At 34.3% G+C, this 13,593-nt stretch overlaps 1 protein-coding gene across 3 annotated transcripts in view; it reads left to right on the forward strand.

Annotated features, from left to right (window-relative positions):
- Positions 1-13,593, forward strand: part of CCDC102B (coiled-coil domain containing 102B) — a 365,304-nt gene that overhangs the window by 119,468 nt on the left and 232,243 nt on the right. For all 3 annotated transcript variants that reach the window (XM_011944077.1, XM_011944078.1, XM_011944079.1), the window contains 2 exons: positions 302-522; positions 8,786-8,894. In XM_011944077.1, coding sequence (XP_011799467.1) covers positions 302-522; positions 8,786-8,894 — 330 coding nt within the window. The remainder of the gene's footprint in view (positions 1-301; positions 523-8,785; positions 8,895-13,593) is intronic.

A 13,593-nucleotide genomic window follows, 5' to 3' on the forward strand; every position in this document is an offset into this window, starting at 1 on the left:
TAAAAATTATTTACAGCTGTTCAAGTTTGTGCATGATTATTTTTAGCGTGATTAGAAAAAGAGAACAAACAGAGTTAAAGCAGAACTTCTGAGAAATGTATTTTTTTTTGTAAAGAGGTAGAACATAGAAAAAAACAAGTTTGAAGAAGAATGTAAGTAAGTGTGACCACACAATGCTTTTAGGGAATGATAATGAAATAAAAATATGAATTTGCTATTGTATCATAACATTTATTTCTTTATGAAAATGTATCGTCATCACGATTTTTCTCCAAGAGGTTTAAATTTTTTTTTTTTTCAGGAAGAAGATGTGGTTATTGATTCTCTAAAATTAAGTGAGGAAATGAAACCCAATCTAGATGGTGTTGATTTATTCAACAATGGTGGTTCTGGAAACGGTGAAATGAAAGCTGGGCTGAGACTGAAAGCAATAAATCTGCCTTTGGAAAACGAAGTAACTGAAATTTCAGCTTTGCAGGTGCATTTGGATGAATTCCAAAAAATCTTATGGAAGGAAAGAGGGTAAGTGCAAATCATTGTCTCCCTTAACCAAGTCTAAGTTTCAAACCACTTAAAATTGTTAATACTAATAGATTGGTCATTTAATAATATATTTTATCCATGTTTAGTCATTAAGTTTTAGGATTTAAAGAAATTAGTTTGACATATATTCATATTTTGAATTTTAAAAAGTAGTATGTAACTTGTTAGTGTTTTTCATTCTTTTAAGTTGACTTTTATCATGACTACGTTTTTATCATCTCTGGTAGATTCACTTTAATTGTATCTGAATTCTTAATGTACAAGGTTAAAATATCCAGAGTGTTATTTAATTTTTATAGCCTATTGGACTTGGTAAATAAAAAATGAATAAATATGTTAATACTAATAGTGGAAACATCACAATTTTGTGAGATACTGATTACAGAAAAAGTTGTCTGATACATGGACCATTAGGGGCATCAGACTTGTGATTAATTGGCCTGGGTGTTCATCTTTGTTCTGATGTATTCCAACTATGTGATGTTGGCTATTGCCCCTTTGTGAAAATAGCTGTAGTGCTGTTATGTTCCAGTTATCTATTGTCTTGAAACAAACTTTTCCAAACAATTATCATTAAAACGTATCAACAGCAACCACCATGTCTTCTGTTCAAGAATCTTGAGCATGGCTTGGCATGGACATCGTATCTCTCACTTGTGCCTTCAGTTGCAATGGCTCAAAGGCTGGCCATGCCTGGAAGGCTGGGGGCTGCAGCCTCTCTCACTCATATGTCTGGCAGTCCATCTCAGTTCTCATCTAGGCCTCAGTTGGGACCGCTGCACTGGGGCTATTTAAGGGGGTGCTTGGCTTCCTCACAACACTGGGGCTAGGCTGCAAGTGAACATCTTAAGAACACAGAGAGAAGAACGCCATTTGAATGACTCTGCCTCAAAAGTCACTTAGCATCACTTCAGACCCATTATCGGTGGTGGGAATCTCAAAGGCTGACTCAGATCAAAGAGAGAGAAGCGCTTTCAACGGAAGGAGGGTCAAAACAATTTTATAATAAGGGTGTGTGGGATGCAGTCATTGTGGCAACGGTCTTTGCAAACTACAGTCTGTCATAGCCTTTCTCAGTGAATTCTCATAAAGATCAAGAACAAATAACGTCTGGGAAAGAGGATAGTAATATGAAATATTCAATATGGATTTTTGTTTCTTTGCAATCAGTTTACAATTTTATTAGCACAATGTGGAATATCTAATATATAAATGTGTTTCCAAAATCTAAAAATAATTACTTTTATCTCTTAGTTATAAAAGCCTTAATGGGCAGAACCAGAAAAGCAAGAAGGATATGTATGTATATATACACAGAATGTATTATATAAGTATATGTTATATAACAGTTTTAATTTTCCTGGTTTGAATGGACTGAAATCGGGATAAATATGCATACTAGCCATTCACAGATACAGTAAGTTCTTTACCACTTATTTTCTGCCAGAAGTTTCTCATTAGTTCCTCTGAAATTTACTAGTGCCACCAATTCCCTTTTTCAGACTCTTCATCTGTATTTCACTAGATTAATAGATTGTGATCATACAAGCATTTATGTACAGAATAAATACTTATTACCCTACCAAGTGTAAATTCCTAGTAGAGGCAACCAACATCAGTAGAAAAAAAGAATAAAATTGAATTTTTGGCTGGGCGCGGTGGCTCAAGCCTGTAATCCCAGCACTTTGGGAGGCCGAGACGGGCGGATCACGAGGTCAGGAGATCGAGACCATCCTGGCTAACACGGTGAAATCCTGTCTCTACTAAAAAATACAAAAAACTAGCCGGGCGCGGTGGCGGGCGCCTGTAGTCCCAGCTACTCGGGAGGCTGAGGCAGGAGAATGGTGTAAACCCGGGAGGCGGAGCTTGCAGTGAGCTGAGATCGGCCACAGCACTCCAGCCTGGGCGACAGAGCAAGACTCCGTCTCAAAAAAACAACAACAACAAAAAAAAAAATTGAATTTTTAGGCTTGTACACATACTGACAATTTTATCTAGACCTATACATTTCAGTCACATTCTAATCTCTGTGCTTTTACTTCTTGAAGGATTTAACTTTTGGTAATTATAGACTTCTCTCCAGCACTCGTACGATATTACTTCCCTGATGCAGTCTAATGGGAGCAGTGCAGGGCTGTGTTTCTCTAGATGTAAACTTTTCTATTCTAAAGTGTCAGTTTTAAATATATGCATGTTCTGTCTTAACACGCTTATCCATATACATATACACAATATATACTTTTTACTTTCTTGGAATACATGAACAATTCTCAGAGTAAGTCCATTCTCCAGTTCTCAGTGACTTCAGTCTATAATCCATAGACAGGTCAAAGAATAAGAGAAAAAAGGAGGCTTTCCACGGCCTTGTCTTCCTACTCTCCTCTTTTAAGAAACAATCCCACGGACTTGATGAGTCATGGTCCCTGTGTCCATGAATCAACATTTGCATGCAATCCGCATGAGGCAATCACAGTCTTTTTTGCTATCACAAGAGAACATTTTCCAAGAATATAGGATATGCTATTACTTATAAATCCATCTAATCTTTTAAATTCTTCTTCCTGGAATATCAGTGAGTGGGTGGCTTGAATTGAGATGTGAATGTATTTTTTTCTGCATTCCCATCTAGTGGGAAAATTCTCTTCTTATCTAGTGCACAGAAATCAGCTCAGAAAACTCAGGGACTCATTTTTTCCATTGTCCTTGACTAGAACCTCTTCATCAAATAGAAGAAACTTTATTGTTTTATTTGCATTCTGAGTACTGTTCAGTTTTATGAATAATTCTTTAGCATATAAAAGTTTCTCAAATACTGAGAATTTATATATTTCTGATGACTTTCATAAAGACTTCCCAGGTAGAAAATTTGGAGTAAGGCCAGGAAAGCTGATCCTCTTATAGAGCTATGTGTACCTAAAAATTTAGGAAGCTGAGGTTGGCAATACCAAATCTCAAGTAACAGAGACTGAGATAAAATATTTTGAACTGTTCTAACATTCAGAGTCAGTTTTCAAATATCACTGCAGAGACTTCCTTTATCGCTTATAAAATGTTTGTTCTGTGTCCTTTAAGCTGAGCTTCAGTTCTCCCTTTCCATTTCATCTTTTTTTTTCTATTTGAGAGAGTCTCGCTCTGTTGCCCAGGCTGGAGTGCAGTGGTGCAATCTCAGTTCACTGCAACCTCAGCTTCCTGGGCTCAAGCCATCCTCCCACCTCAGCCTCCCAAGTAGCTGGGACTACAGGTGCCCGCCACCATGTCCGGCTTTTTTTTTTTTTTTTTTGTATTTTTAGTAGAGACGGGGTTTTGCCATATTGCCCAGGCTGGTCTGGAACCCCTGGCCTCAAGTGATCAATCCTCCTTGGCTTCCCAAAGCGCTGGGTTTAGAGGTGTGAGCCACTGCGCCCAGCCCATTTTATCTTCTTAATTTATTTTATATATAAGAAAAGTAGTATGCTTCAATTATTTTGTTTTGCTTCATTAAATGTTCAACTTTTTTTCATAATGAGATTTAAAATCTAGGTTAGAAGTTTCAGCAAATTAAAAATGCTTCAAAGGTTATTATTTTTGGTCTATGTATGAAAGAGACAGATTTCTACTTTACATATTATATATAAAGTATATATATATATTCCTCAATTAATGAATACATTGACATGCAAATCTAGTTAATACTGTTTAATGTAAAATTTGTAAGTATTAGAAAGTCAAGCTTATTTTGTTGCTTTATTGCCATTCATGGAATATTCAATATATCTTTACCATCTTTTGACTCTCCAGTAGCTATTTTGTGTTTTGGCAATTTGCTACCAAATGAAACAGAGTCTACACCTGTGCATAGATTATAAAAATACCAGTAAGTCTCTACCACGGTTTCCTTTGTAATGAGGGTACAGACACTTGACTTAGGAATAGTGTATCAGAGGTGACCGCCTAGACTTTTAAGCCAAGCCAGTACCCCAAGGAAGTAGACAGCATCTAGAATCCATGCCTGAGGGGGAAGCAGCGTCAGTAAAGAAACTTGTTTCCAGAGGCAGCGGTGGCCTCTGGTGCCTAGTGACACCACCCACTGTCCCATATTGATGATTTGAGGTCCTGCTGTGATGTCTCTACCTTAATGGTGGCCTAAATAGTGTGCTTACAGGAAGATTTCGATGGCTTTCTCATCAGTGTTCCTGGCTGCATGTATTCCCCAGAAATTTTTTGAGCTATAATATCCTTTTCCACTCAAATTAGCTAACTTGAATATGTTTGCTTGCCAGACACATAATACCAGGACAGTATACAGGCAACAGACAGAGGAGGTTACAGGCAGTGGGGTCTTCATGGGACCAGTTTTGTGGCATGAGAGTGGGTCTTCGTCCCAGTCTGCTTCATCTGCAATCCTTGTTCTATGATTCTCCTGGAGATCTGAGCTTAACAATATTCTTTAAATACTTGTCTCTTCTAATTAAATTAATTGTATATGGCTTGGCTGTTTGCAACAACCGAGTGCTAACACCTGGTGCTGAAAGATGTAATTATGAATAGTAGGAAGTGCAATTGCAAAATGACATATATGTTGCTTAAAGTATATTTGTAAAAACTTGTATTGTTAACAGTTTAATACTATCTCTAAATTTTGAACTGTTATAAAAATGAATATCTGCGTGTTATTACAAGATAATAATTTGATTTGGTAAGAACATTTTTATATTAATATACCCTTTCAGAAAATGATTCAATTTTTTCCAGTGAAATTTCCCACAGTTCAACAATGATTAATATTTATACCTAGATGTTAATTTTTAGCACCTTTTGTCCCTGAGAAATATTTGAGTAATATTATTGTCTAGAAATTTAAATTTTATTTCCAATTATTGTGGAATTGTGACAGTAAACAAAGCATCAAAAAATGCATAGAAATATAATCACAACTTTTCATAAAAATAATTTTGGTTGATATTTTATATTTTAGATTCTACAAATTGTATATATTTTAGCAATATGATTTTTTAAAGTTTATATCATCATATTAAAGATACTACATTTTTGCTGAGCTTTGCCTTTTTAATTTCATTCTCGTGAAGAATGTGTATCTAAAATATGCAACACTTTAAATATTAAGTGTTTGCCTTCTTGTAGCTCAAATACACTGACAATAACATACATCTCAATTATAAATTTAACTATATTATTCATCAACTTTGAAAATCTCTCTGAAACACAGAATAAAATGATTAGGCTAGAAAATTAAGGACTTATAGAGTGCCCTCTGCTGCATAAATTTAGACACGCAATGTCCTTAATGCTGGCACAGAGACATAAAAGTTTATGATGGGGCTATCTAAATACTAAAACAATTTAAGTATCCCATTGTCATTAAATAATTTTTTTATGAATTGCTTTTTTTCTCACTCCCCTAACCAAATTGTAACCTTTTTCATAATAAAAACACATAATTTTCTTTTAGGAAACAAATACATAGCAGATATTTTCTTTATGATGTATACTTGAGGTAAATATTACTTTCTTTGAAAATTTTTGAATTTATTTTGAGTTTCTAAATTATCATTTGATTCATTAAAGTATAGTATCAAAAGCAGACATTTGATTTCTCAACATGTACGATTTTAACTCTAGGTATTTTTCAAGTATGTTTCCATTATTCTATTATAAATAAAATAATTCTCAAAATTAATTTTAAGGAGAAACATAAATATATGCTTCATTACACAAATGCAGCTAATTAAAATCTTTTATGAAATTATTTTGTTAATTTAACATATGTCATTTGCTTTTCAAGTTTTTCAGTTACCGACAAGACATTCCCATGTCCTACTCAAGAAAATCTAAAAAATTAAGATTATAAATATGGTGATTCTTATCTTAAACATTCCAATGAAGTTACAAACTTAGTACAATTTTATTATAATTTTCAATATAAATTCACAGGTCTAAGTCAATATTCAATATCTTTTAAATATTCTAACTTATCACCCAAAACTTAAAATGCACTCAAATGTTAGATATGCAATATAGTTCATCTTATAATGATTTGTACACATAATTTCTAAATCTAACACAAAATACTAATACTGACTTGTTTATTATTTCTATGTTTAATTCTTTTCCTCTCGTCATCTCAAACACAACTACTAAAACAAAAATTATATCATAATAAGCAACTTGGGTGTCCTCAGCTGGCTAGGTTTACTTTTCTATCTGAAATTGTGACTGCTGTGGTTCATCTGGATTATAAATATTCATATTCAGTGTTCATAAGACCTAAACTTTCAAGTTGAATCTTTTTGTTTGTTAATTTTGTTTAATATATTTGCTATGTTAATAAGGGATTCCGGATCAGAGTACTGTAAGTGGTGCTTTGCACCATTTTTTTTTTGCAATCTGTCTCTTTTGAGGTTAAGCTAAGCTCTAACTAATTCTTTTATATCCTCTTTCAATTTTATGGCTTGATTTATGTAAATATAATTATATAACTTTTTAATAGACTGCTTCTCCATTTGATTGGAGTAAACTAATGTATTTACAGCCTAACACTACTTTGAATTATCATAGTATTTTTACCAAGAAGAATCATATTTCTTATTAATATGTAAATGACATTCAATTTTGATTCTGCCTGCGTCTTCTAGCTCTGTGAATATGTTCCTAAGATCTTTCTAGTCACATTTAATATCACTGAAATAGATCTGTATATTAGTTAGTTATGAATGCAGTAACTATGTGACTAACAATCACAAAATCTCGGTGTCACATAACAATCAAAGTGTATTTACCTGGAGCTCAAACATACAAGCTCTTTTCAAACTTTTGTTTCTGTCGTCTCTGCTAATATCTCATTGTCAAATCCTAGAATTGAGGAATGAGGTAAACAACTCTGTCCGTGGAAATGGAGGAAAATCAATGAGTATTTTTTTTTTTGAGACAGAGTCTCGCTCTGCCGCCCAGGCTGGAGTGCAGGGGCCGGATCTCAGCTCACTGCAAGCTCCGCCTCCCGGGTTCCCGCCATTCTCCTGCCTCACTCAGCCTCCTGAGTAGCTGGGACTACAGGCGCCGCCACCTCGCCCGGCTAGTTTTTTTTTTTTTTTTGTATTTTTTTTAGTAGAGACGGGGTTTCACCGTGTTCGCCAGGATGGTCTCGATCCTGACCTCGTGATCCGCGAGTATTTTTGAATAGTAATCAAATCCACCTTACAGATAAGAACAGGCCAGCTTCAAAGGTCAATATATGTTCATTACAACCAGAAATAAAACAATTATCAATGACTCTAACAGACATTGTGGGCCAAAAAAAAAAAAAGAAAGAACAAAAATCCAGTGGTTGGTGTATTAAAGGACAAAATTTTTTCTCGATTTTTTTCTTTCTTTTTTTTTAAACCGAGTCTCGCTCTGTCGCCCAGGCTGGAGTGCAGTGGCGCGATCTCGGCTCACTGCAAGCTCCGCCTCCCGGGTTTACGCCATTGTCGTGCCTCAGCCTCCGGAGTAGCTGGAACTACAGGCGCCGCCACCTCGCCCGGCTAATTTTTAGTAGAGACGGGGTTTCACCGTGTTAGCCAGGATGGTCTCCATCTCCTGACCTCGCGATCCGCCCGCCTCGGCCTCCCAAAGTGCTGGGATTATAGGCGTGAGTCACCGCGCCCGGCCTAAAGGACTAAATTTTAATCCTAGTGCTGTTGCTAGTTCTACAAATAGAGAAATTAATTTCAGTTATTTAGAATAATTTAAATAAGGATCCCAGCGAAATTTCTTTTTTACAACCAAATTTGAAACATTTAAAATTATTTGTAGATCCCCAATAAATGACTATTTTCTAAGATTGTTAGGTGGCCTGTTGGAATTCTGTGTCATTTCAAATGATTTTTTCATTCACATAGAGCCACAATATGAACATGGATAGAATACCATGTTAAGATTAGAAACATGTATATCCTCCTATGTAAGAAAATATTATGAGTGAGAGGAATTGAGAGGCATGCATGAAATACATGGAAGAAATCAAGCAGAATGTTAATACTGGCAAAGCCAAATTAAATATATGTAATCCACTGTAAAGTTAATTGTCAGAATAATAAACTAAAAAAGTTTTATTCATTATTTATAATTTTTTAATAAGTTGCAAAATGTTTTCTCTTATGATCAGATACAAATATCAAAAATTAGGAAAATGGCTATAAAATTGAATGCATCCTTGAAATTATTTTACAATTGAAGCTTTTTTTCTTTTAATTTTTAAATTATTTAGAATGCGCACAGCTTTGGAAAAAGAAATAGAGAGACTGGAGTCAGCTTTGTCTCTATGGAAGTGGAAGTATGAAGAACTGAAAGAATCAAAGCCAAAACATGTGAAAGAGGTATGGGGGGATATGATGTAAAGGAAGAAATGAAGCCTAGCTTTTTCTTTCTTTGGATATGTAAACAAGTGGGCAGAAAGGCACAACAGACTAGAGGAAGGGAGGTTAAAAACTGGAATTTCCTCTACAAGTGCAATATTTGAAATCACTTGTCAATAGCTTAGTCAAATTCAGACTATATATATGACATCTTGTTTTTATTTACACATTTGTGGCAGTTTTATATTGGTAATTATTTATTTTCAAAAATCTCATTGCATATATTTATGATATAAAAATGATATTTTGATATCCATATTGGTAGTTAAATGGTTCATGATTAGCTACCTGACACAATTAATTATCCATTCTAGGCACATTAGAGCAGATGGTTAAAGATATCCGCTGATAGCACACTATCTATCATAAATGACTTTATCTTATTCTTTCATGAAGCAGTCTGATAATATCAATTTATCTCAGGCGTATTGAGGTTCTTTTCATATCGACATTGTAGTTATTTGGGATCAGCCACTTGCCAGAATACTTTTCTTTTGCATTTTCATCAATAAAATGCTATCATGAACCTTTCCCATTTTGATGATTTACTACCATTTATTATTTAAGTAATATTAATTGTACATGTTATGTGTACTAAAGCATGGTATTACATAAGTCTGTGGGAAAGAATAATGAGTAAAGAAAAGAAAAATAATGGGCAAAATAATGACTATTTTCACGAGTTAACATTTAGTGGGTGTGTGTGCAGTATAAATATATATACACACGTATACATGTATGCACAAACATACACATGAATATATGGATCCATAGTATTTACATGCACAGGAACCTCTCTGGGTATGACATTCAAAATGCTTTGATGTATACTGGAAAAATAGTTCATGACACAAGAACACATTATGTTTAGAATATGTGTTTATGTGCTCTATAATACAATGGGTTCTAATTTTGACTGAAAAAGCTAATATTTAAGATAGAATTAGTGGAAAATTTGTTAAAAAAAGAATGCATTTACTACCTCTTGCCACTAGTGTGCAGTACAGACTTGATAATCTTAGTTTCATAAGCCTTTATTTGAGTAACATTTATGTAGCAAATATACTGAAAAAGTCAAGTTTTTGAGTTGGTTTAAAAAGCAATACGTATATTTGAAAATGTTTAATGTTTTCTGTTCGAATATGATTTTTGGTAGCAAAGTAAGTGAGAGAAAAAATAAAAGTATGATGTTATACAATGTAAGGTGGATCTGTATTTGATGACCATTCAGAAGTATTTATTAATACATATATGATGCTTTTGATAGATAAAATGCTGATAGGGTTTCAGAACAGGAGAAACCTCAAAATTGTGAAACATTTGTCTTTTGAGTGCATATGTCAGTTAAATGAACCACAAAGTTGAATAATGAACTCAATGAATGTAAAATTTTGTAGACATTAAAAATTTATAAATATAAAGATCAAACACTGAATTATTTATATGGAAAAAATTTTAAAATATGTCCTTTCATTCCTAACAAACATTTCTGATGTTCTTAGGATTTTTTTTTGAAGACATGTGTTGTATACACGTTTAAATTGTTTTTGTAAAATAAGGTTAAATTTTTAAAAATGTTTAAAAACTAAACAAACAAGACTACTTAGAATGAGTTTAATTATTTATATATTCTTTGTTTAATCATTTCTTATAATGGGTTATAACAGACAAGAATTTTAGGCTACATTTGGAAATAGTATTGTAGCACAAGTACAAGCGTAAAATATTCAGTCTCCATACAGTTGATTGACAGTCAGAAGGTGTGTCATGATTCGTTCTTTAAAATTTCATGTAAGTTATTCTTTCTTACTCCCTTTTTCCTCAAAGATTCTGCTAATGACCTTTGCATTTATCATAGCTCATCATCTCTATGAAGGTTTGAATACAAGTGTAATTTCTGTTGTAGATGCCAAAAATGTTAAAAGCAAATACATGCCTAAGAACTGGTGATGGAAAGATTAGCAATTGTTAAAGTTGGAAACAGATGTGCTTAATAGACCTAGATTTGTAAAAATGCACTTGAAAGTCTGGTGTGCTTTTAGAGGGAAATCATTCTTCAATTACTGACATATAGAGAAGAGAAAAGATAAGAATTTAATTGCAAAATCTAAGTGTTTAAAATACAACCAAAATAATGTATAGTAGAGGTAATTATATCCAAAATGCTGTTTCCATGCTGAATTTAATACTGATTCAGCTTTTCCTTTGCAAGTCTGTCTATATTGATTCAGAATTAGATTATGAATTCTGAGTGTGTGAAAAGGATCATTTATATGAAATTTCATGGTCTAGAGGATCAAACATTCATGTAAGTAACATTGATTACTCATAATTCTAGTTCCTCATTTTAACAATCAGTGACTGTGATTCTTTCCATAATGGAAGAGATTCTTTGCCATATGTGAGAATACTTGCTAACATTTAAAAATTAGTCTCAAGGTAGCAAAATTTTAAAAAGTAACTTTTAATTCTCTTTGAAAATTGTGAGCATTTGCTTGGGATGTTCTAATATATTTTCTTAATAAGTCATCTTTTTGTGATCATAACAATGTGCCTAGCAGCTTATAATTTATAATATTCCCTCAAAAATAGGTATAAATACTTGTAGAGACACAGGCATTGTTGGGCCTCTTTATGTCTTACATGGAAGCCTTATTTTAAACACCTCAAAATACCTTTCTGATTTGGGAGAAAATAGAAAATTAGAATTACTAAGTTGTATGTAGCTAAAATTCTGCACTCACACTTTACCTTTTTAAAACATATGGCATACGGGAGCTATTCTGCATACATCAAGGCGGGGTTCTTGAAGACAGTTATTAGAAATAGGTGTATGGTGGAATATTAGTGCAGTTCTGAGCTCAATGCTAATTTTGAAACATTGACTCTTATTGCTATTCCTGTGGCTTAAATAAATTATTCCATTGAAGTAGCTATAAACATTAATGTATCTTATCAATTCTGCCTCCAAACTGTATCTCACATCATTCTTTCCATCCCTGCTACTTCTCCAGACAGGGCCATTATCATCTCCTTGCCTTTTCCTTCCAGGTCTATTTACCAACACTATTGACCTATTTAAATTCATTTTACACCCACCAAGCAGCATGGTATTTCTAAGAAATTGTATCGGATTGTATTAGCCCATTGTTGGAAACACTTCAGTTAATTATCTGTTGCTTAGTAGATAGCTGCCTTCCAAGTAATTCAGCAGTCCAAGGAAGTTCACATTCACCTGCCGAAACCATCACAGGCTGATGGTGTCAGTGGATGCCCACTGACACCACTCTTTCCTACCCCAACTGCTGTAACAAGCAATACGCTAAATCCCAGTAACACCCAATAGGTGATTACTGTTGACTCACATATAGCCCTACCTGTGTTTGGAGGGCAGCTTTCTCCATCTATCCAGTGACTCTGCTGTCCTTCAGGTTCTCAGAGGTTCACTCAGTTGGACACTAGTCCATCTAATCAGAGATTAGAAAAAAGAGAGAAGGGAAGATCATGCAAGGATAATTTATATGGGCCAGGCTTGGGAGCAGCGTGCATTATTTCCACTTATAATTCACAGATGAGTACTCATTTGTATAGCAATACCTAATTACAAGGCATGTTGAGCAATGCATTTAAGCTGTATACCCCAAAAGAAAAGAAAATGGATTTGGTAAGCATCTAACTAGTTTCTGCAGCAAGTCAATACGTTACATGGTATAGTCATACTTACTAATGTCATATCTTATTAATAAATGCATTAATTAAGATATGCTTTCATTAGTGTTGATAAATATATTTTGAGGACTTTGGCTTATATTTAAGGGAAAGTGGGTCTTCTAATCCAAATCTCTCATATTGAGAGTTTGGCTTATATCTGGAGAGCTGGGAAGTGGAAGGCTTTTTTTTCTCCCGCCATGGAACTCTTTCACTCTATTGTCCTATGTCCTTGAGAAAGACTGAAGAGTGAGTGCTTCTCAAGGTATATATTTCCCAAAGAAATGGGGAGAGAGGAAGGATTAGAGCTACCTGTGATGAGTTTCCTCTTTTAAACTCACCAACCAGCCAATTCCCTCTTCCATCTGGGTGGTTGGAGGGAAAGATACTTGCAGTCTGAAGAGTGTTATGAGGGCAGCTGGCCATCCACAGGGATGGATGTTTTGAGTGGAGAAGGTTTTCTCCTTGTACCATTCATCATGGCCTACATGGCTTCATTTCTGCAACACCTCTTTTGTCCTTTCTTTGTCATTTCCCCCTGCCCACGCTTATCTCTTGCTACCATGGCTTTCACTCATTTAATCAGAGGAACCAAACTTCTTCCTGCTCAATGGCTGGGTCCATGCTGTTTTCCTTGTTGAAAATATCACACACATCACATCTCTTTCCCCTCCTATGCCAACCACACCTTGTGATTAACCTCAGTTTGTACATCACTTCATTAAAAAAAGTCTCTGTCCAGAGTATGTTTCCTTTCCTTTTTTTTTTCAAAGCAACAAGTAATATTTTAAAATACTTTATCAAACTGTGTGGTTATTTTTATATTTGCTTACTGTTGCCTTCCCCATTGAACTGTCAGCTTCATGAGGATATAGATCATGTCTGCTTATTCACCTCTCCATACTCAATGATGAAGAAATGTGCTTAATATTTGTGATGAATAGTAAATGAA

Source organism: Colobus angolensis, unplaced genomic scaffold (genome assembly GCF_000951035.1).
Source record: "Colobus angolensis palliatus isolate OR3802 unplaced genomic scaffold, Cang.pa_1.0 Scaffold225, whole genome shotgun sequence".
NCBI classification, from domain to species: domain Eukaryota; kingdom Metazoa; phylum Chordata; class Mammalia; order Primates; family Cercopithecidae; genus Colobus; species Colobus angolensis.